Genomic DNA, 20,498 nt, shown 5'->3' with positions numbered 1-20,498 from the left:
ATGTAGCTTATCTGCTTTAATACTACGAGATAAAGTAGTTGAGAAAATTCATGTAGGCAATGCAGTAAAAGATATTAAACTTTCTAAAATGGTCTGGTAAAGAAACTTTTACATTTGTTATCGTAAATTTGGTATATTTACAAAGTTTATGTAAATTTAATATGTTTAAAACAAATTAGATATATTACTTGTGTAACAATGGCCTTTTGTTAAATCTCTTAAGATATTCAGTCTATATACTTGTGTTATGTCTATGTATGATTTATCTTCATCAATGTAAGAAATGGCACATTGAAGATTTATAATTTCACAGAATGCGAAGTGACTGTGGCTGGATGTATGGGACAAGGATTCAGGTCCTTACTATCTAATCAACAGAAAAGAATAATCTCAAGTTATTATATTTCTTAATCACATAATGACTTTTTATTGATTGAAAATTAAGGAACCAAGTTACATATATAGTAAACCATTCACGCAATCGTTGTAATCTCAGATAAATATGATATCAATGCGTGAGAACGTCAAGTGAGAAGAAGACAAACTAGGCGGTATAACTACTGCGAGTATTAGGAGATAATAAGTATATAATCCCAATATTATGGGTATTTAACTGTAAGATAACATAATAGTATATTCTCTTTTATTCATGTTTATTTTATATGCAGTTATATTATTGTTTCAAAGAACGTTAAAAATAATATTTATATTTAAGAAAGCATGATTCTCTCATGAAGGTATATTTAACTCGCAGTATATTCTGTAATAGTTATTATTTTTTTCTCTCCTGCATACTGTAAGGAGTACTGGCACAAACCAATACATGTAAGTGATTTATATAATGATCACTGTTCATTATACCTTATTCAAAGAGTATATGTATACAACAAAAGTAAAGCTTTGATGCGACTTCTGAGAGTATAAGTTTTATAATAATATAAATGTAAATATAAATAGCTGGCACATATACAAGGCATTCCAAACATCATTTTTCACCAAATATGCAGCTAACTTTCATATCTACTGCACTCACTGCCTCTTCTCTACTATTCCTTTGTCGCTATATTATCTCTAGTTACACACTCTTTTAATACAAACTGTAAATTCTGTATTATATTTTCTCTCTCTCTTTCTCTCTTCTCTTCCCCTATCTTTCTCTCTCTGTTTTTCGTTTTGTTCTAATTATTCAGCACCATATAACGCAGAAGAAACCATCTTCCTTCGTGCGAGCATAAACTGTCTTTTTTCCTTTTGATTACGTTATAAGGCGTGAAATTTCATAATAGCTGCTCCAAATTATATTACGATAACGACGAAACGAATGTGATACATAAATGATATTACGATAGGATCATGTAAATCCCCAGAAAAATGTTATAACCATTAATTCATTATTCATCAACATGGTATCTATAGTACTCACCTAATTAAATATAATTAATGTATGTATCTAATAAATATTATTGTTTCTTGTGTGAAATCATATAATGAAACTTCATTCAACTTCAAGCTTTTCTTACGAATTAAATAGTCTTTGATTTCAAAAGAAAAAAAGATAGTGTATTTAGTAAATAAAGTAAATTTTCATTTATGCATACAAAAATAAATTCTAGATATGTTACAATATAATCATTTCTTCATCGTAAATAATATTACTTTCAATGTGCCAAATTGCATTGCTTATAAGTTCAATAATGAATATTATTAACTTATATCATTGTTAATATATCAAAGATAGAAGACAAAAATCATAAAACAAATAAAAAAATGTGTCATTTTTTTATATACAATTATTGTATGTATGAATTAGAATCTTTTTTGCAAATATATGAATCTTTTAAAAAAGTATTCTTTTTACAGAAATAATAATTTTCTTATTGTATATAGAACAAATTTTTACATTTAAAAAATTATAAATATAAAGTAAAAGTAAATACAAATAATACTGAGAAATGTTTGATCTAAATGTGTATATATATATATATATATATATATATATATATATATATATACACACCACACACACCACCGCGCGCACGCACATACGCACACATACACACGCGCACACTATTAACTAATATTAAAGTAATGTGTTAAATATTTAAATAATTGCTTTATGAGTTGTGTAATACATTTAAAAAAATTCATAAAACAAAATTAAAGAAATTCATCTTTTTTTCTCTATCAACTGCAAAATAATAATATCAATAATGATACTTCTATTATGGATAATAAAGCGTTATGATTGTTATTAAATATAGACTATTTTCTAGCAGAATTTTTAACATTATACTTATCTGTCAGTTAATTTTGTTTAAATATGAATCTTTGCCTCTAAACTACAATCTACTGCAGTTAGAGTTACCTCATATTCTTCGATATAACATTAGTGGATGGCATAATGACTTTAATATAATTGAAGAAATGATGTGTTCTTAAATAGATAGCAATTTTTACTAAAAATTTACTCAATGAAATCCACTCGTAATTAACAACTATTATTATCGTATTTCTTAATGCTATTGCAATGTATTGAATGTTGGCTCGACGTATTGCTAAAGATTATTATACCTTCTTTTGTTATCATTTCGAACATCCAGAGTACTCAATTCTCTTCCCTGTGTATTCAAGATTTCTTTTACAAATCAGTCATATCTTTTTCTATTTATAAGGCAGCTATTTATTGCTGCCAATTTATAGAACTAAATATATATGTGGTATCACGAGATGATTCATACCACATATTAATTTTATATTTTATTTTGTAATTGTACAAAGGAATGCACAAGAATATTACTCTCATATACATATGTATGTCCCTTATACAATTACATTTATATTACTAAATGATTACTAAACAATATCAAGTATTTCTAACTGCGGAGCAATGACAGCGGCATTTCTGTTAAGAGTTATCTCGTTATTAATGTTAATATTAATAAATAGATATCATAAACATTTTTCAGAATCTAATTTAATAAATTAATTCAATATATTATCGAAATTTCATATAACTTTTGCGAACTATGCGCTTGGATTTGGATATAAGTTTACCTTGTGGCTAGCTGGTACTTCTTTCTGATGAATTTTTTTTCCTTTCGCTTGGAGGGATTGTAGGGGAAGATGAAATTAAGTCCTTTCTTAAATTGCCATTTGATAATGATTTACTATCTGCTTGTACACTGCTCCTGCTGGTATCATGCTCCGATTCTTTATTTTCTATGTTTGTCATTATTTTTTGATGTTCTTGAATAGAATTGTTTACTGTTTCTCTCGTACAACTTTGTAAGTTGCTTGATTTTTGTAGTATGCTTTCTTTGATAAGTACATCTCTAAATATTGCCAATGTTTTTCTAAGTGTGATACAAAAACCTCTAGAAGCTGGTATCAAAGGAAATTCAGGCAGAATTTTTTGATCTAAAAGAATAAAAATGAATGTATTTTGTTAGATCAAAAAATGAAAAAGAAACAGAAGAAAAAATATCAGAATTTACCAATTTCTGAGATTTCCTTAAATGTGGTTGGTGTAACAGGAGATAATGGATGTTGATTATTATGCTGTTCAGATATTTCCATCCAAAGATCTAATCGTTGCAATAATCTTTCTGCATGTCGTTTGAAATGTGCTATAATTATATCTTTAAACACAAGAGGTGGATATTGCAATAATTTTGTCTGAGCTTGAACCAATTTTAATACTACCATTTCATTATACATTCTAGAATTTTCTTTGCCTTGCTGAGAACCCTTTTGTTTTTCGAAACCAGCTTCGTTGAAATAGGGTTCTGATACAAGAATAAGACCTTGTATAGAGACTATAACTTGCAGTAAAGTAGAAGAACTAGTCCATACTTCTGTTCCACGACCAGACCATGTTCCAAGAAGACTTACACATACTTTTCCATCTTCATAAAGATTGGGGTTAAGTCTTTCACTACAATAAGAAATATAATGACATAGGGGCGGAGCGGCAGGATAGTCTGCAGACAACTGAAAGTCGAAAAGAAAAAGTCCATCCTCGTATGGTGTTTTTTCAGGACCACGGAACATCACAGAATATAAATCTATACGATCTTCAAAACCTTTTATCCACACTCCTGGTGGAAGGGAACTTCTTAAAAGTTTCAATTCTTTTGAAACCGTTCTAAAGAAATTTGTTGGATCCGTAGGTTGGAACATTGTTAATTTGAATTTATGACTATCTGGAGCAGTTTCTTCTATGGCAAATCCTTCACCTTCTGCATAAATCAATGGTGGAATATCTACCATAGATTCAGATGGTTCTGACAATGTTTCTACATGTTTTTCTTCTTCTTTCTTTTGTTTTTTAAGGGGTGATGAACCTTTTGCTGCATCTGATAATGACATTTTTGATAAACCAAAGCGTTTTGAAACTTCTGAATGTGCCAATACTAATTGAGCTTTTATAAGGGTACAAAGTTTTACACAAACATGTGAACTAGCAACATGAGAACTTGTTATATGCATTTGCATTTTTGCAGTTTTATCTATTTCTGTTTTTATTGATTCAGTTGTCTGTGTAGGCAGGAAACGTTCGTTATTAACATCTTCACTAAGTAAAAATTCACCGCTAGATTCACTAGAACCTGATTCTTTTTTGGAGTTTTCTGCAGAATATAATCCAGAATCTTCAGGATTCGGATTGTCATTAATTAATAATCGATTATTTGATTCTGTTTCCTCTTTTTGTTTTCTATTATTATCTTCATTACTTTTATTGGTAGTTGTTGCTGCATCCATTACATTAGTTACTATTCTTTCTATTGTACAAGGTGTATTTTGAGTAATATTTGGATTGTCTTTGCTTATATTTTCTTCCGATCCTTCAGATTTCTGAGTAAATAGTCTTGTAACCTGATCTGCCATTCGTTGTGCTACGTTCGCTCTTCCACGTTCTCTTACTCGTTCAAGTAATCCTTGAAAATGACTTTCATGGAAAAATGATGTACCCATAAGTTTATCCATGTATCGACAATCTTTATAAACTTCCAACAATTTTCGCATTACTTCTGTAGTTTGCAGTGATGGATTTTGTGTAAAAATTTCTTCTAATCTCGACATTGCAATTCTAGCTTTTTCAATATGTGCAGCTAACTTTGGTTTTATAATTTCTAGCTCAGTTTGTTCTGTCGTATCAGTATCAGCAATGAAACAATCTTCTAGTTCAGTTTCCCATGATGCATCTGATGATACATCATCCCAAAGTTCTCCTTCATCACTCTCATACTCACCAACTTTATATAAATCTTGTGGCCAGCACATACTAATATGTCCATCAACCCACCATACTTTAACACGACCTTCTGGATAATTGTCTAATACTTGTCCAGCTGTACACCCAGCATCTTCTCCTTCAAAATTAGCTATACGTATTACCACTGTACCAGGCCTATATTGAAAATCTGGATGATCCTTCAAATCATAAACACTTACTTCACGTTCTTCTAATAAAGTTGGTCTATAGAACAAATTTATACATTAATAATTTTCAATTATTAAGAAAATATATGTATAAAAACGGACAGTTTTGTAATAATATACTTAGTATACGAACTTCTTTTCTAAGCAATTAATTATAAAATTATTCAATACTTACTGTGGAGTTTGACTACAGGTATACGTTCTAAACCATTTTATTTTAGCAGTTCGACCTTGGTGATCAACACTTTGTACAACACCATACATTCGAGATTCTTCCTTTTGATCTAAAACAAAGTCTCCTGGGAAAAATTCTTTATCATCCAAATGATGAATTGGATATAACTGTGTCGACGGAATGCCTATAGAAAAATATAATATTACATATATTTTAGAAATGCTAATAAAATGATTTTTAATATTAAGTTCGATATGCATACCAAACTCTACAGAACCATCTTGCCACACAACATTAGCTTTTGTATTAGTGGAAAGAGTTTCCACAACTATTTTAGTTCCTGGAATTAATGGAACAGGTGGTACTTTTTTTTTGGCTTTGCATAATTTCTTCTTCTTCAATACTTTTGTCATTAATGCAGGACCTTTTTTCTTTTTACCCATAGATGACATACTGGAACATCCACTGGATATCTAAAAAATGATAAAATTCAGTCTAGTTCCTTTATTTTTTCCTGGTTGAATTCATACCGAACCAGTGTCACTCTGAGAACCAGTGTCTTCTGTATCCCAATCATCTGAACTTTCAGTGTTCTGTACTTGTGGTGGTGGTATCAATGTATTACCACTTGTAATATTTTGTAAATTATTAATATTGTTTTGTGCACTGTCTTCTATGGATTCTTCACTCACGTTTTCTTTTTCTTTTCCTTTTTTCTTGTCTTCAACTTTTTTTTCATTTGTTTTTTTATCATCAGCTGGTTTTGTAACACTGATATTGGGACGTATTTTTTTTGGACTATGCTTAGGAACTTGAAAGATATCTCTTTGTTGTTTTCTCCATTGTTCTCGAGTTATAACATTTTCATTTCCCTTAATCACATAATAATTACGATCACCAACTTGTAATGTAGATGGTTCAAAGACATTGAGTAACTTTAACTTCTTTAAATCCTCTCCTTCAACTACAAATTTTGGTTGAGCTTGATCAGACCAAGCTCCATCTTTTGAATATGCTCTACATTGCCAATGAACCCCGACCCAGTCTGTTTCAACTTTTTCCACTACTACTTTGGTTATTTTCTGTGGTTTTGTTTTCCTTTTTGCTTTCATTTCTTTCGTACAATGAATCCATTGTGCTTCTTCTAGGCAGTGAATAGGACCCCACAAATTCTGGCCAGGGTAAAATTCAGTAGAATGAGGAAAATCATTATCCTAAAATTAAAAATATTTTTTATAAGCTTTAGTACATAATTGTTGGAAATATTTAATGTTCTTACATTATCCCGTTTTTCTTCCAATTGTCCTAGCGCACGTGAATCCATTTCATTTATAACACAACGAGATCCATCAGGTGTAGCTAACCAAACTTTGAAATGTGTCATTCTAATGCCACCTACCCAAGAATCCATACAAACTGCAATATCTGTCGCAAATTCCTTTAAATACATAACAATGAGTAATATAAGTATATAAACATCAAGAAGATATATAAATAAATCACATTACATACTTCTAAAGGGACTAAGTCTTCGCTTCTAATATTTGTAAGAACCTGCTTGGTGCCAATAATTTGAATGCACGCAGTAAGCTCGATATCTCTACAATATCCTCTTTGTGTATCTTTTCCTTTAATCATACGTCGTACAACATCACCTGGCATTAATGTCCTATCTGCTAAATGCACCTAAATAGAATACATTACATGTAACATAGTTAATAGTAGTGTTATATATGAGCTTCAATTAGAAAATAAGATTTAAATTACAACAATATTTAATACTATTAACATCTTTGAAGATATATCGTTAATTTAAATTTGAATATAATTGTAGTTGTCAGAATTATATAGTATAATCAGAACTAAAAGATGTCGCTTTTTGCGACTGTACAAAAGCTCAACGTGATTTTCAGAGAAACGATAAGAAACATCCGTATTAATGATAGATTTTTCTCACAATATGTTTCTTCAGATCGATCGATTTACACACCTTTTTAGAATTTATTAGTTCCTCATCTCCAGACGGATGCCAGACAACGCGAATCTCGCCCTTTTTTCGTTTGGGACTCTCTTCGCCATCTGAGCTTTCGTCGGACATATCCTGATCATCGTTTTCCATGATGATACCGAAAACGACGTTGCCTTTCTTGTCCACGCGATAAATTACATCTTCGTAAAAATACTGACATTCAGCCGCAACATTGGTAGCCATCTTTTCTCTGCTTACTGACGTACTTGCTTTTTGCCGACGACGGCTGATGAAAGGTTACATGTAATCAGGGTACGCAAGCCTCCGTGTTAACGGGACGGCCTGCATTTAGTTACCATTGCCTTCACAGAGGTCTCCAATGCTTTTTTGATTATAGCGCCTCTAGTAGCATTTTTAGAAATTAATGTCTATTCACAAATTCACATACACATATATATATATACATATTTAGATTAATTATTTAAATTTTAATGAGATGGAATGGAGAAACAAATTTATAATAACAACATAAATAAATATTCAACAAGTATTGGGGGAAAAGAATATAAATCTAAAATGATCATATAATTTTAATTTAGAATTACAGTTATTTGCAATAATCCTAAACCTTCATTCCATTTTAATTTACCTTCTCTGGACGTATGAAGACGCTTTTCTATGATCTGAAACTTATGTAATAATAGAAATTATGCAGGTAATATACACGTCATATTAGAGAAATATGTAAAATTATGATAAAAATAAAAAAATCCTATTATATACCGAAAATTCGTTTTGTATTTAACGAGTAGATATACGTCATCAAATCAGATCGGTAACATTCGGTTAAATTCGGATTTACTCGGATAATAATCCAATAAAATGATTCGTGCATCATTGTAGTTAGTAATACTCGTAGGCAGCCTGTATCTTTTTCGATCGTATAAAGTATAAAATAAAATCGTATTGAAATGGCTATTAAAGATATTAGGAAGATACTTACGATACTCGTGATTTTTTTAATCTACATTGGAACAGGTAAGTTCCACAACACAATGTATATGTGTATTCTTCAATTTATCAAGATCAGACAATACCTGGGCGAGGCATAACTAACAAATTTCTTCATAGATTTATGTGGTTGGTAGTTCTCAAAGAATTCCACCAATCGGAATTATTTTAAATTCAAACAATTCTATACTAAGAAAATTTGAATAAGTACAATTATGAATTAAAGTTAATATTTTTTGACAAAAGTTTGATATATTTTGTTGCCAATTAGACGATTATTAACATAATAATATAAGAGTACAGTTATAGTATGAAATAATTTTATGTATGTAAAGGCAAAGATTTTATCATATGTTATAAAGATTCTTAGCTTATGTTAAAATTAAACTAACTTAAAATAATATTGATCAATTAATTTGTTTCTCTTTTTCGTAAATGTAATTTATATGTATCATGTTCATCTTATAATCATTTGAAACGATTCACGAAGATTTAAACATATAAACTTATAAACCAATTGATCTTTATCAAATATGAATGTAAGTATACTCGTATATGTATACGTACCATGCGTGCATGTGTATGAGCATGATCTCACTTTTTAGTTATTATCTAATTATACTGACACACACACACATAATGCAAATAACAATAATGTAATCAAATATGTATGTATTTTGTACATGTAAGCTTGTATTTATATATAGTTAAATAAGTTATAGAATTTGAGAATAACGTAAATAATATTGATTCATCTATACGTTTAAATATATAGTACGAAATAAATTCTATATGTTCTTTACGATCGAAATTTCGAGATGAAAACAAAAGACGATATACTATAATTATCACCTTCAAAACGACACATTCGATTCCTGCTAATATTAAGAATGATATTTTTAGATATATAAAAGTTCGAATTATTTAATATTTATTGTTCTAGTCTTTTATTATGAAAATTCAAATCATCTCCAATGCTTATTGCAGCATACTTCCTTAAGAAGTATTACTTCATTAATTCCATTTGATATTTTTTCAAGTAAATAATGTAACTCCTTGAAATGTGAAAATTCGGTATACATATTTTTGATCTTTTATCAGATTATGTTTAAATCAACAAATAATGAAAAAAAGAATAAAACAGAAATTCTATATGTTTATATTATATCAAACTGTCGTTTATTTATTATTTATATTATTTAGTCCACAGTATTCGATGTTACCAATGCACCAGCACGAACAACACACATCCTTTCCAATGCAACGAGTTCCTCACGAATGACATTGACATAGAGCCAGAGTCTTGTGATGCCATTTTCGGAGCACAGTATTGCGTGAAACATGTTGGCAGATTTGAGGGTAAAACAAGTGACGAAAAATGTTTAAAATTTTAAAATGTTGGTGCCTGATGGGTAATTAATATCACATAACATGCACTGGTGGAACGCAAAAGGAAGGGGTATTTTAATATTAATAACTAACCATGTAATCATTTTTCGTAACAAAGTATTATTTTAATTATTTTATGTCTACACTAAATAAATGATGAATAAATAATTGCTAATTTAGGAATTCGACATATTTAGGAAACTGAAATGATAACATTTTTTATTGTTGATCATTATCATACAGTGTCAACAACAATGATGATCAATGAAAATAATTTTAATCGATTAAATTATAGCCCTGGAATGTTACCAATGTACATCCGCGGACGAATGGCAATGCTCAGATGGTGAATTAATTAAAGATTCTCTACAACCAATAAACTGCAGCTACATTTACAAAGCGCATTATTGCATCAAGACCATCGGACGATACGGAGGTTTTTACTCGTGGTTTATTCGGTGAAATTATTCGATGTTGTATATGCATGATCGTTTTTTAATTTTTAAATTAAACCTAATATGTACATCGATATTTCCAATGAGCAATAATTTCTATTTTATTAAAGAATTGAATTATATATATATATATATATATATATATATATATATATATATATATAATTAAATTAAAAAATGAACAATATAAAAAGAAATAATACCAAGCATAAAATAATTATACTAAATTTTAATGATCTACTCATATTATGAAATCTTATTGTTATTTAAAGCTGTTATCTCATACTCTTTTTTTCTTTTTACTAATGCTTGAATACTTGTTTTATTTGAATATATTTGTTGTTAACACTCTACTTCTATTGCTTCCTTTTCACAATTAACTCTTTGTTTTATATATGTTTCAAATATATTATTTTATTTATATGCATGAATATTTATATGTATGATCAGAAAAAATTTTAACGTATATATAGAAATAACACTAATTTATAATTTGTGTATATATAAGATAGATCTTCATCCTTGTATTATATCTTCACTTAATTATGATTCAATCACTACTTTGTAACATTTAATATAAGAAGCAATTATATTTAAAAAAATGTAACTATGTATATATATATATATATATATATATATATATATATATATATATATATATGTATTCATATATATTCTAATAGGTGGAGTCGGTACAAAAAGATTTTGTTCAACTTCGCACTTGGGAAATTATTGCAACTATGTGCTACAACCTGGAGATAAACTAACATATCGAACGTGCATCTACACTTGTAACAGCGATGGATGCAATTCTGTATCTTCTTTAAGGCCTACAGTCAGTGTTTCCATTATATCATTTCTTTTACTCACCCTATTTTATAGATAGAAATTCAACATCATTAATAAAAACAATCATATTCATATATCATCAAATTTTATGATAATATATGACTCATATTTTACTATTTAAAAAATGAGTAAAGTATAGTTTACATATATAAATATTCTGGTCGTATTATCAATATTCCATCCAATTGTTGTCTGGTAAAATTTCTCTGATGATATTTATTTATCAACAAACTTTAATTAAATAATATATGCATTTTGATACTTTATTTCTAATAAAGGTATAATCTTAAACTTCTTTGGCATATTATTTTATTATAACGAGTAATACAACAAGTATTAAGAACATTTTATTGTAGAGCATACGTGACATGTATATGTGTATTTATATTTACTCTCTTTATGTTATTTATCTGTCTTATATAATGCACAAGTAAAAAAGTAGCAAGATTATATGAATATTATATTGTTTTTTAATTTTTTTAAATTTATATATATATATACTACTTTGAACTTCTAATTTTATATTTGTACATTTGAAACTTGATATAACTTTATGTGCGAATTGGAAAAATGTTTAAAAAAAATGTTGAAAATTCATTAATTTTATACGCAATTTGCATAAATCTTTATAATAATGTACTTGATATCCACATATTTTATATATGCAATACAAATTTGTAAACAAAAAGAACTTATGCATGCAATTTCATCTCACTGTCATAAACATTTAAGATTATTTTGTTCTTAAAGCACGAATATAGCAGACTATTTGGTTTCACAATTTGCATAAAATGTATAAAAAGTCTATATAAAGGATACTGACGAAGTTTTTCGATTAAAAGGCATTACCAAGCGTTACTAATGTTGTAATCTCCGCACTTGTTCTTCTAATTCCTTTATACGAAGTTGACTGTTAGCAAGCTGACGACGCATCAATCGCAATTCATCTGCTTGACGTACATATGCCAATCTAAGTTCTGCCTCGTTGTTAGGGACGTCAATAGTTTCGATAACTTTATTGTTGCTTAATGATGTTGTTATTATATTATTCTGTAAAAAATAGCTCTGCTTGTAATTGACTATACTAAATGTGGGCCTTGTAAAGTAGTAAAAAAATAAATTCTTGATCGTTTTCTTACTTGTAAATTTACATTGGCAAATTTCTGTTGTAACTGTTGAAATTTAGTGCTCTGATTGCTGGATGTTTTTTGACTTTTCTCCGTTATATTGTGTAACTCTACTGGTCTGTAATCAGGAACAGTTTCAGTAGACAAAAATGCAAATTTTTTTTTATTATTTAAATCTGTTGCTGGAGGTAATAACGGTTGTTTATATACGCGTGGCTTGTGCGTTGAAATACTACCACCTATGGGAGTAACAATGGAAAAAGAATAATGATTATAATATTTATGATTATTAAACATCCATTTAAATTTACATTAAAATGATTTTATACCTGTTTTAAGTGATATTAATATTGGTGGATTATTCATGCCACTGATCCAATCTCTTGCTGAAAGTGCAGGACAGGTACCTATAGTGTCAGGATATAAATCTTCCTGGAATTGATCGCTCTAGAAAATAGAATATTTTTACTAAAACATGTAAATTGATATATTTAATATTGTTGTTAAGTGTATTACTTGTAAGTATAGGTTACATTAATAAACGATATCAAGAAAATACAACATAATATGTCATTGAGTTTACTTTTCTTGTTACCTTTCGAGGTACAATCATGGAAATCGGTTCACACATGCCTCGAGTTGCATGTAATTTATAAAATCTAAAGACCTCACAAATACTTGTATTTATGCCTCTTTTTGGCATTACACCCAACCCTCTTTGTGGATTACCAGAAATGAATTGACTGAGATAATGCATCCATGGAACTTCATTAACTACCTCATAATACCGAATGTTACCATCACCCTACAGAAAACAAATGTCAAATTTTTTATTTCAAAATATTCACTATAGTAATAATTACTACAGTGAAAGTCATACCTGAAAATAAGTAAAAAGAAACTTTTCTTTATTCCAATCTGTATATTTATTAATATTAAAACAATATTATCTTCTTGGTTGTATCTATCTTAATACATTTATTACCTTTCCTGCTAAATACACCATATTTGTATCATTGTCGAAATACGGAAAAATAACACCGCTCGATGAATCTATAGTTTCACGAGTAAGAGGAGCTGTTAAATCATGTTGACACCAAATTGCGTATTGTCTATCTGAATGCCTACTGAACCCGGTAGTTAATAAACGTCCAGATCCACCAAGAAATACCACTTTACTTGCTTTGGTTCCAGCATGACAAACTCCTTCCTGAATTAAAGATGAATTTACAATATACGAAATATGAAAAATTGGAGAAAAGAGGAAATTGCTTATCTCATTGTTTACATTTGGCAAAAAAGATATATTTAAAAAAATCGGCTAAAATATATTGGAAATATAATTTAAAAATAAATGAGCATTCTACATTTTAACTCTTATAATGATAAAAACAAATTTGATATCATAATAAACAGCTACACAGTAACAAATAAGATAATTATTTGGAAAAAAAATGAAATAACAATTGTATTAAACAAATTAACAATTGTATTAAACAATGTAACAAAGTAAAGAGTATAAATGAATATTCATCATTTTTATAAACTTACTGAAACTATAATGCCTGATCTAGGTTCAAAGACACGTAATTTTTTATCTTTGCATGTTGTTGCTAATAAACTTCCATCTCGATTTAAAGATAAACTATATATCACATCAGGATGTCTGTCAATAATATTCACTGCTTCTCCCCTGCCGACATCCCAAACAATAACAAGATGATCAAACCCTATGCTGAAAAGGATATTTTCAGCTACAGGATGCCAATCTATGTATGATACTCGACGTTTATGACCTTGTAGTTCAATAAGCCATTCCGATAAGTTTCTAGATAGCCCCCCATCTGGTATATGCCATAATTTTATCTGTAATTATTATTCCAAACATTAAAATTTTCAATATAAATTAAGTTTAAATTAAATTATAATAGTAAATATTAAATTATTGCATCATACTGTGCAATCGTCTGAACAGGATGCGATAATATTATCATTGAATGGATTCCACTTAATATCCAAAACAGGTCCTGTATGTCCAGTAACTCTACTAGCATTGAAATCTAAACGTCCAGTCTAAAATAATATAATGATAATTTTTTACTCGATATCTTTAAAATATTCATAATAAATAAATCATTTGTTTTCTTTATTATATAACTTACTCTATCGAGAGGTAATACCAGAAATGCGCCACCTCCAGCTACTTCTGTAACAATAGCTAGAAATTTAGGATTGACAGCACAAAACTGTGAGTCATGAGCATTCTTTGTAATCTTGATATTGTCATAACATTTTTCCCTCTTAGCTGGTATACCATAAACGTGACGGAATTTGCTGCTCCGAACACCTCGAAACCATGACTACAATAATAATAATAGATGAGCAAAATATATTATTGTCCAAACAAAAATTATTAAAATAAACAATTAACGAATTATTTTAATTGCAATAAAATTAATTACAAAATTTTAAGTGCAATAAAATTATATTATGCATAATTATTACATTGAATAACATACAGCCACATGCAATTTTAGAATACGTCATCAGCATTTAACGTCACAATGATAATGAAAAATATATATAAATATATAAATATATAATTGAACATATTTATCAATACTTGTGGTGTTACAAAACGTCAATGCAGCATTATAAATAATGAAATAATTTATTGATATGTACTATGTACGAAATATTTTTATAAAAGCAAAAGAAAAATATAATTTTCTATTGTCACAAATACAGCAAAAGAATGTATATATAATGGTAAAAGATATTTAATATTTTTAAATATATTACTACTATTTACAAGATATTATTACAATATTTTCTATGATAGAAATTTCTTTATTTTCATTAGATAATAAAAAATATTATCTAATCAAATAAAAATATTCCAAGTAATTGTTCATCGATCGATGAAAAAAAATATGGAAGATAAAAATTTTATAATTGAACAGAAAATTATTTCATAGATTTTCTGAATGAATTATTTGCTTTAATAAAATATGTTTATTATGAGTACCTGTATTATCTCTCTATATTTCCTCTCTTTGTCTCTCTTATAATATATAAACAAAACGAAACTTTTTTTAAAAAAGAAATTTTATTATAATATATCATTATCATATATATCATATTATTACATACTGCATTATATAAAAAAAATATATAACATATATAGAATTATGAGCATAAATAAAGCAAATTATTTATTAAAATATTTTATATTTTGTAATATAAAATTTATTATACATATAATAAAAGGTAATTGGATAAAAAGTTTCAGATTATTAAAAAATTACAATATCCGAGTATTGATATTGATACATTACAATAACGTATGTTACAGAAGTAGATTTAAAAGATAACTTTATAAGTTCAAAGAATTTAGTTATCACACACAAAATAAAATTAAACAAATGATGCAAAGAAAAAAATAATATGTATAAATGATAAAACCATTTTTTATTTCATATTTTAATTAAAAATCTCTTCGATAAAAGTTAAATTATTAATGAATAGAAATGAAGGAGAAAAAAGAAGAGAATAAGAGAGGGAGCACGAGAGATCATAAAGCACTTACCTCACTCATTGTTGATCATAATTGATGACAGTCAATATATTTCCAAAATAATAGCCATTGGACATATACATCTGTGATCTCCAACAATTGCCCTTGGCATAAAGCAGACTGTAGAAATCAACAAATATGGACCCATGTATAGAAAAATGATAAATGGGATCACATACTCAAATGGCCTCCTAGCAATATCGTGCCGCTACCATGGTGAGATCATGCGTAATTTACTAAAGAAACAATAAAATAAAAGAAAAAATAATAAAAACACTGTCCATCTAATGATAAATTAAAACTTTCCAAAGATTATAAATGTATAATCTTTATTTATAATGATTAATAGTTTCTTTCTTTATGAATAGATAAATATACATATATATGTATACTTCTATATTTTTAATATGATTTACACATATATATAATTGTTACTAAATTTAACACCTTCATTCTGTTCCCAACACGTCTGTCATTTTTTTAAAATCATAAGTAATGCATTATTATAAATGTTTACCATGCAATTTAAAATATATAACATGCATAAATGATATGAACAGATAAATGTATTCTAATTTGATATGTAATGTATTCATATAATATATAATGAAAACAAATATGCATGCACAAACTGAGCACATATATACAATATTTATTTAATCTAACATCCATTAAATGAAAAACGAGCAATGCTGACAAGCATATAAAAATGCAAAGTAAGTATAGGTATATAAAGATTTAAAAAATGTCATGGCATTGTATATCCCAAAATTAATTAAATATTCAATAAAACTAGAATATTATTATAATTATTATTTTTATGGTAACTATATATTCTGTAATTCATTTAATTCCATTGTTCATTTGACAAGAAATTTTTATCTTTCTTAGACATATATTTAAATGTCTATTGTTTGTCTACTTTAATGCGCCGAATTTGTGATTAAAATCAATGCCATATTTTTGGATGTAAAATAATAAACATTTATTCTTACTTTTCCGTTTGGCTTATAACAGGCTCTAACGTCTACCATGTTGTTTAATGCACTATCCGTGTCTTCTAAATTCAATTTTTCATTCAAAATCTCGTTGGATCGTCTCATTTCCCAATCGGTGATATTGAACGCTGCAAAATTTAGCACAATTTTCGCTTTAAAATTCTGTAGCTTTTCTATTCACGTGTTAATTAACTAAAAATGCTATTCATCGTGAAACAAACATCTAATGACGTTTAACGACACTAGATGACACGGTACGATACCAAAAGTAAAGGGTTCAAGAATAGGAATATGAAACTCTATAAACTGTATAAAGCTGACTAAATTTTGATGGGGAAAAGAAAATAATTTGTCTCGATAAACTTTTGGTGGAGAAAAATAATCCAAATCAATTTTTTTTAAATAGATTATATTCAATAAAATAAAAAAAAACTAATTTAAATAGTTGAAATAAATAATTGAAACTTTTTACATTTCTAACATTAGAAATATTAATATATTTTACATACATCCATATATTACGCATAGATATATATAACTAATTTAATTAACACGAAAACTTATTAAATATGCTAATATTTTTTAACATTTATGTTTGATACATTTTTATACCAAATTAAATTTCCTTGATCCGAATTAACTTTAAAGTATTTAGTAAAAAAAAGGATTATTCATATATAAGTATTAAATACAATATATATATATATATATATATATATATATATATATATATTTATATATATATTTATATATATATAAATATATATTTTATCATATAAATTTTTGTATTCTGTGCAACTCCAGAGACATTTAAATGCTCAATGAACATCTGTAAACATCATATCAAAAATTTATATTTCTATTACATGATATCGATTACCAATGATTAAAGAGTAAATAAATGTATAAAATCTAATAATTATTTTAGTTGCTCGATCTCTGCGCAAATGATAATATATAATATAATTGTAGCCTATAGATTGCTGTGATATAGTTCTCATACGCAAACATTACTACAGAAAGTTACTAGGTATTCTCAATTTTTATATGACTATAGGAATTTAATATATTACGATATTATCAAGTGTGTCAGCGATCATTGATGTATCTATATATATGTATACTCATACGAAACATACATAACGATGATAAAACAATTTCTTTCACTAGCTTACGATGATACGTTATTGACATTTTTAGAGTTGATTAAAAATAATTGTTCTTATACACCTTTTTGAAAAAATGGGTTCTGATCATACACATAGACGATGGAGTAATTTAAGAAAAATTTTGGAAAGATCTGGACCGTTTTGTAGACCAGATTTTGAACCATCTTCTGAAACATTACAGTTTCTTTTAGAAAATTGTAAAATACTTGTAATAGGTGCTGGTGGTCTTGGTTGTGAATTATTAAAGGATCTTGCCTTAATGGGTTTTAGACAAATTCATGTGATTGATATGGATACTATTGAATTATCTAATCTTAATAGGTATACTGTTTGCTGTGGGATAGATCATATGCTCAATTATCACTTTGTTTTAAAATTCTTTATTTTTATAAACTAAAGACAATCTGCGAATTTTAATTTTCAGACAATTCCTGTTTCGTCATAAAGATATTGGCTCTTCGAAAGCTGAAGTAGCTGCAAGATACATAAATTCTAGAATTTCTGGGTGCAATGTAGTTCCACATTGTTGTAAAATACAAATGAAAGATGAAGCATTTTATAGGCAATTTCATATCGTCATTTGTGGTTTAGATTCTATTGTTGCAAGAAGATGGATCAATGGTATGCTGTTATCTCTTTTAGTTTATGAAGATGGTGAATTAGATCGTTCAAGCATTGTACCCATGATTGATGGAGGAACTGAAGGTTTTAAAGGAAATGCAAGAGTTATATTACCTGGATTAACAGCTTGCATTGAGTGTACATTAGATCTGTATCCACCACAAGTAACCACTCATAATATTAACATTTAATATTTGAAGCTAACAAAATAAAAATTCTTTGCATATGTTTTTATAGATTACATACCCACTGTGCACAATAGCTAATACACCACGTTTACCAGAACATTGTATAGAATATGTTAAAGTAATACAATGGCCAAAAGAAAATCCATTTGAGTCTATAATAGATGGCGACGATCCACAACATATAAATTGGATATATGAAAAATCTAGTGAAAGAGCAGCTCAGTTTGGTATACAGGGTTTAACATATAGACTCGTTCAAGGTGTCGTAAAAAACATTATACCTGCTGTAGCATCTACGAACGCAACAATTGCTGCAACTTGTGCAACTGAAGCATTTAAGCTTGCTAGTAGTTGTAGTGCATCCTTAAATAATTATATGGTATTTATATTTAATTAAATAAGTTTGTATTTTATTTTATTCAATAATGGTGCATCTTCAGCATTTTTATATGTATAAGATAACAGAAATATTGTTATTTATAATATTTTTGTTTATAAGGTACTTAATGATCTGGATGGAATTTATACATATACTTATGAAGCAGAAAGAAAAAGAGACTGTGTGGCGTGCAGTCAGCTAGCAAAGGAAATAGTAATTACAGATTCTAAATTCAAATTGAAAGATTTAATAGAACTGCTATGTAACAAACCTGATTTACAAATGAAAAATCCTGGTCTTACTGCCAATATTGAGGGTAAAAATAAAACTTTATACATACAAGCAGTTTCAAGTATTGAAGAAAAAACCCGTGAGAATTTGTCTAAAACATTAATAGATCTTGGACTAAAAGATGGCAATGAAATAAATGTTGCTGATAGCACAACGCCAAATGCAATTGTAATACGACTGAAATTTTTATTTTAATTAAAACTGTTAGTAATACTTACAATTCTGCATAATAAATATATTCAAGACTATTATGGTGATATCAAAGAAATAAAATACAAAACACATATTGTAAAAAATAAATATCTTCCCATTATTTTTAAAATTTCTTTTAAAATAACCTTCCATTTGTTTTTGATCTATTCAGATAACAAAAAGATTTATAATAAAAGCCTTGCTTCTTATGATGTCCTCTTTTTCTTTTTTGCTAAAGGAATATTTTTTATGGGGCTTAATTCAAACTAGTAAGATAGTGATTTTTTTATAATATTAAGTGTTAAATAGTTCACTATTTGACACATGTTAAGGTGAGTTTAAAATAATATTGTTCTAAATAAATATATTATTTAAGTACTTATCGCTCTTATTTTACTCATTTTGAAATACCTACCATACATTTTGCAATATGTTTTCTTCTGCAATGTATGTACATATTTACTAATAGTATATTTCTACAAGTAATAATAGTCATGAAAAACTTCTCTTCATTATACATGGTGTAATGACTCAGAGTTAAAATATTTCTTACCATGTATTGATATTTTGATAAAGTATATAAGTTTTCTGCATGACGCATGATGAATTATAAATTAGATAATTGATTTTGAAATATTATATGAATAAAAATTGCGAATTCATAAA

At 27.7% G+C, this 20,498-nt stretch overlaps 4 protein-coding genes across 8 annotated transcripts; 2 read left to right on the top strand and 2 right to left on the bottom strand.

The window, feature by feature from the left end:
* Window positions 1–245: 245 nt before the first annotated feature.
* Window positions 246–8,054, bottom strand: LOC127071383 ((E3-independent) E2 ubiquitin-conjugating enzyme UBE2O). 2 transcript variants are annotated; one of them, XM_051010626.1, is made up of 9 exons: window positions 7,608–8,054; window positions 7,130–7,303; window positions 6,897–7,055; window positions 6,148–6,831; window positions 5,880–6,090; window positions 5,618–5,801; window positions 3,495–5,479; window positions 3,055–3,417; window positions 246–367 (listed from the first exon to the last, which is right to left on the bottom strand). In XM_051010626.1, exons 1-8 carry the CDS (start codon window positions 7,827–7,829, stop codon window positions 3,062–3,064), a joined length of 3,975 nt encoding a protein of 1,324 aa, XP_050866583.1. In that variant the 5' UTR covers window positions 7,830–8,054; the 3' UTR covers window positions 246–367; window positions 3,055–3,061. The 2 variants fall into 2 exon arrangements, with proteins under 2 accessions (XP_050866583.1, XP_050866582.1); XM_051010625.1 differs by lacking the exon at window positions 246–367 and having other exon boundaries at window positions 396–3,417; window positions 7,608–8,052.
* Window positions 8,055–8,472: 418 nt separating this feature from the next.
* On the top strand, window positions 8,473–12,983 carry LOC127071391 (U-scoloptoxin(05)-Sm1a). Of its 2 annotated transcripts, XM_051010641.1 has the most exons (4): window positions 8,473–8,624; window positions 9,801–9,956; window positions 10,282–10,422; window positions 11,125–12,983. In XM_051010641.1, the coding sequence occupies exons 1-4, from the start codon at window positions 8,558–8,560 to the stop codon at window positions 11,325–11,327; spliced, it is 567 nt and encodes a 188-aa protein (XP_050866598.1). In that variant the 5' UTR covers window positions 8,473–8,557; the 3' UTR covers window positions 11,328–12,983. The 2 variants fall into 2 exon arrangements, with proteins under 2 accessions (XP_050866598.1, XP_050866599.1); XM_051010642.1 differs by lacking the exon at window positions 10,282–10,422.
* On the bottom strand, window positions 11,523–17,258 carry LOC127071385 (coronin-2B-like). Of its 3 annotated transcripts, none has more exons than XM_051010628.1 (10): window positions 16,990–17,257; window positions 16,007–16,230; window positions 14,580–14,777; window positions 14,374–14,490; window positions 13,969–14,283; window positions 13,403–13,627; window positions 13,013–13,222; window positions 12,747–12,864; window positions 12,430–12,656; window positions 11,523–12,340 (listed from the first exon to the last, which is right to left on the bottom strand). In XM_051010628.1, the coding sequence occupies exons 2-10, from the start codon at window positions 16,013–16,015 to the stop codon at window positions 12,149–12,151; spliced, it is 1,611 nt and encodes a 536-aa protein (XP_050866585.1). In that variant the 5' UTR covers window positions 16,016–16,230; window positions 16,990–17,257; the 3' UTR covers window positions 11,523–12,148. The 3 variants fall into 3 exon arrangements, with proteins under 3 accessions (XP_050866585.1, XP_050866586.1, XP_050866584.1); XM_051010629.1 differs by having other exon boundaries at window positions 16,007–16,114; XM_051010627.1 differs by lacking the exon at window positions 16,007–16,230 and having other exon boundaries at window positions 16,990–17,258.
* Window positions 17,259–18,079: 821 nt separating this feature from the next.
* On the top strand, window positions 18,080–19,953 carry LOC127071312 (NEDD8-activating enzyme E1 catalytic subunit). Its single transcript, XM_051010429.1, has 4 exons — window positions 18,080–18,482; window positions 18,586–18,946; window positions 19,020–19,349; window positions 19,470–19,953. Exons 1-4 carry the CDS (start codon window positions 18,235–18,237, stop codon window positions 19,833–19,835), a joined length of 1,305 nt encoding a protein of 434 aa, XP_050866386.1. The 5' UTR covers window positions 18,080–18,234; the 3' UTR covers window positions 19,836–19,953.
* Window positions 19,954–20,498: the final 545 nt, after the last annotated feature.

The sequence above is a fragment of the Vespula vulgaris genome, chromosome 21, assembly GCF_905475345.1.
Source record: "Vespula vulgaris chromosome 21, iyVesVulg1.1, whole genome shotgun sequence".
Classification (NCBI taxonomy): Eukaryota; Metazoa; Arthropoda; class Insecta; order Hymenoptera; family Vespidae; genus Vespula; species Vespula vulgaris.
The sequence above is the reverse complement of the archived record's forward strand: the minus strand, read 5'-3'. Positions and strand labels throughout refer to the sequence as shown.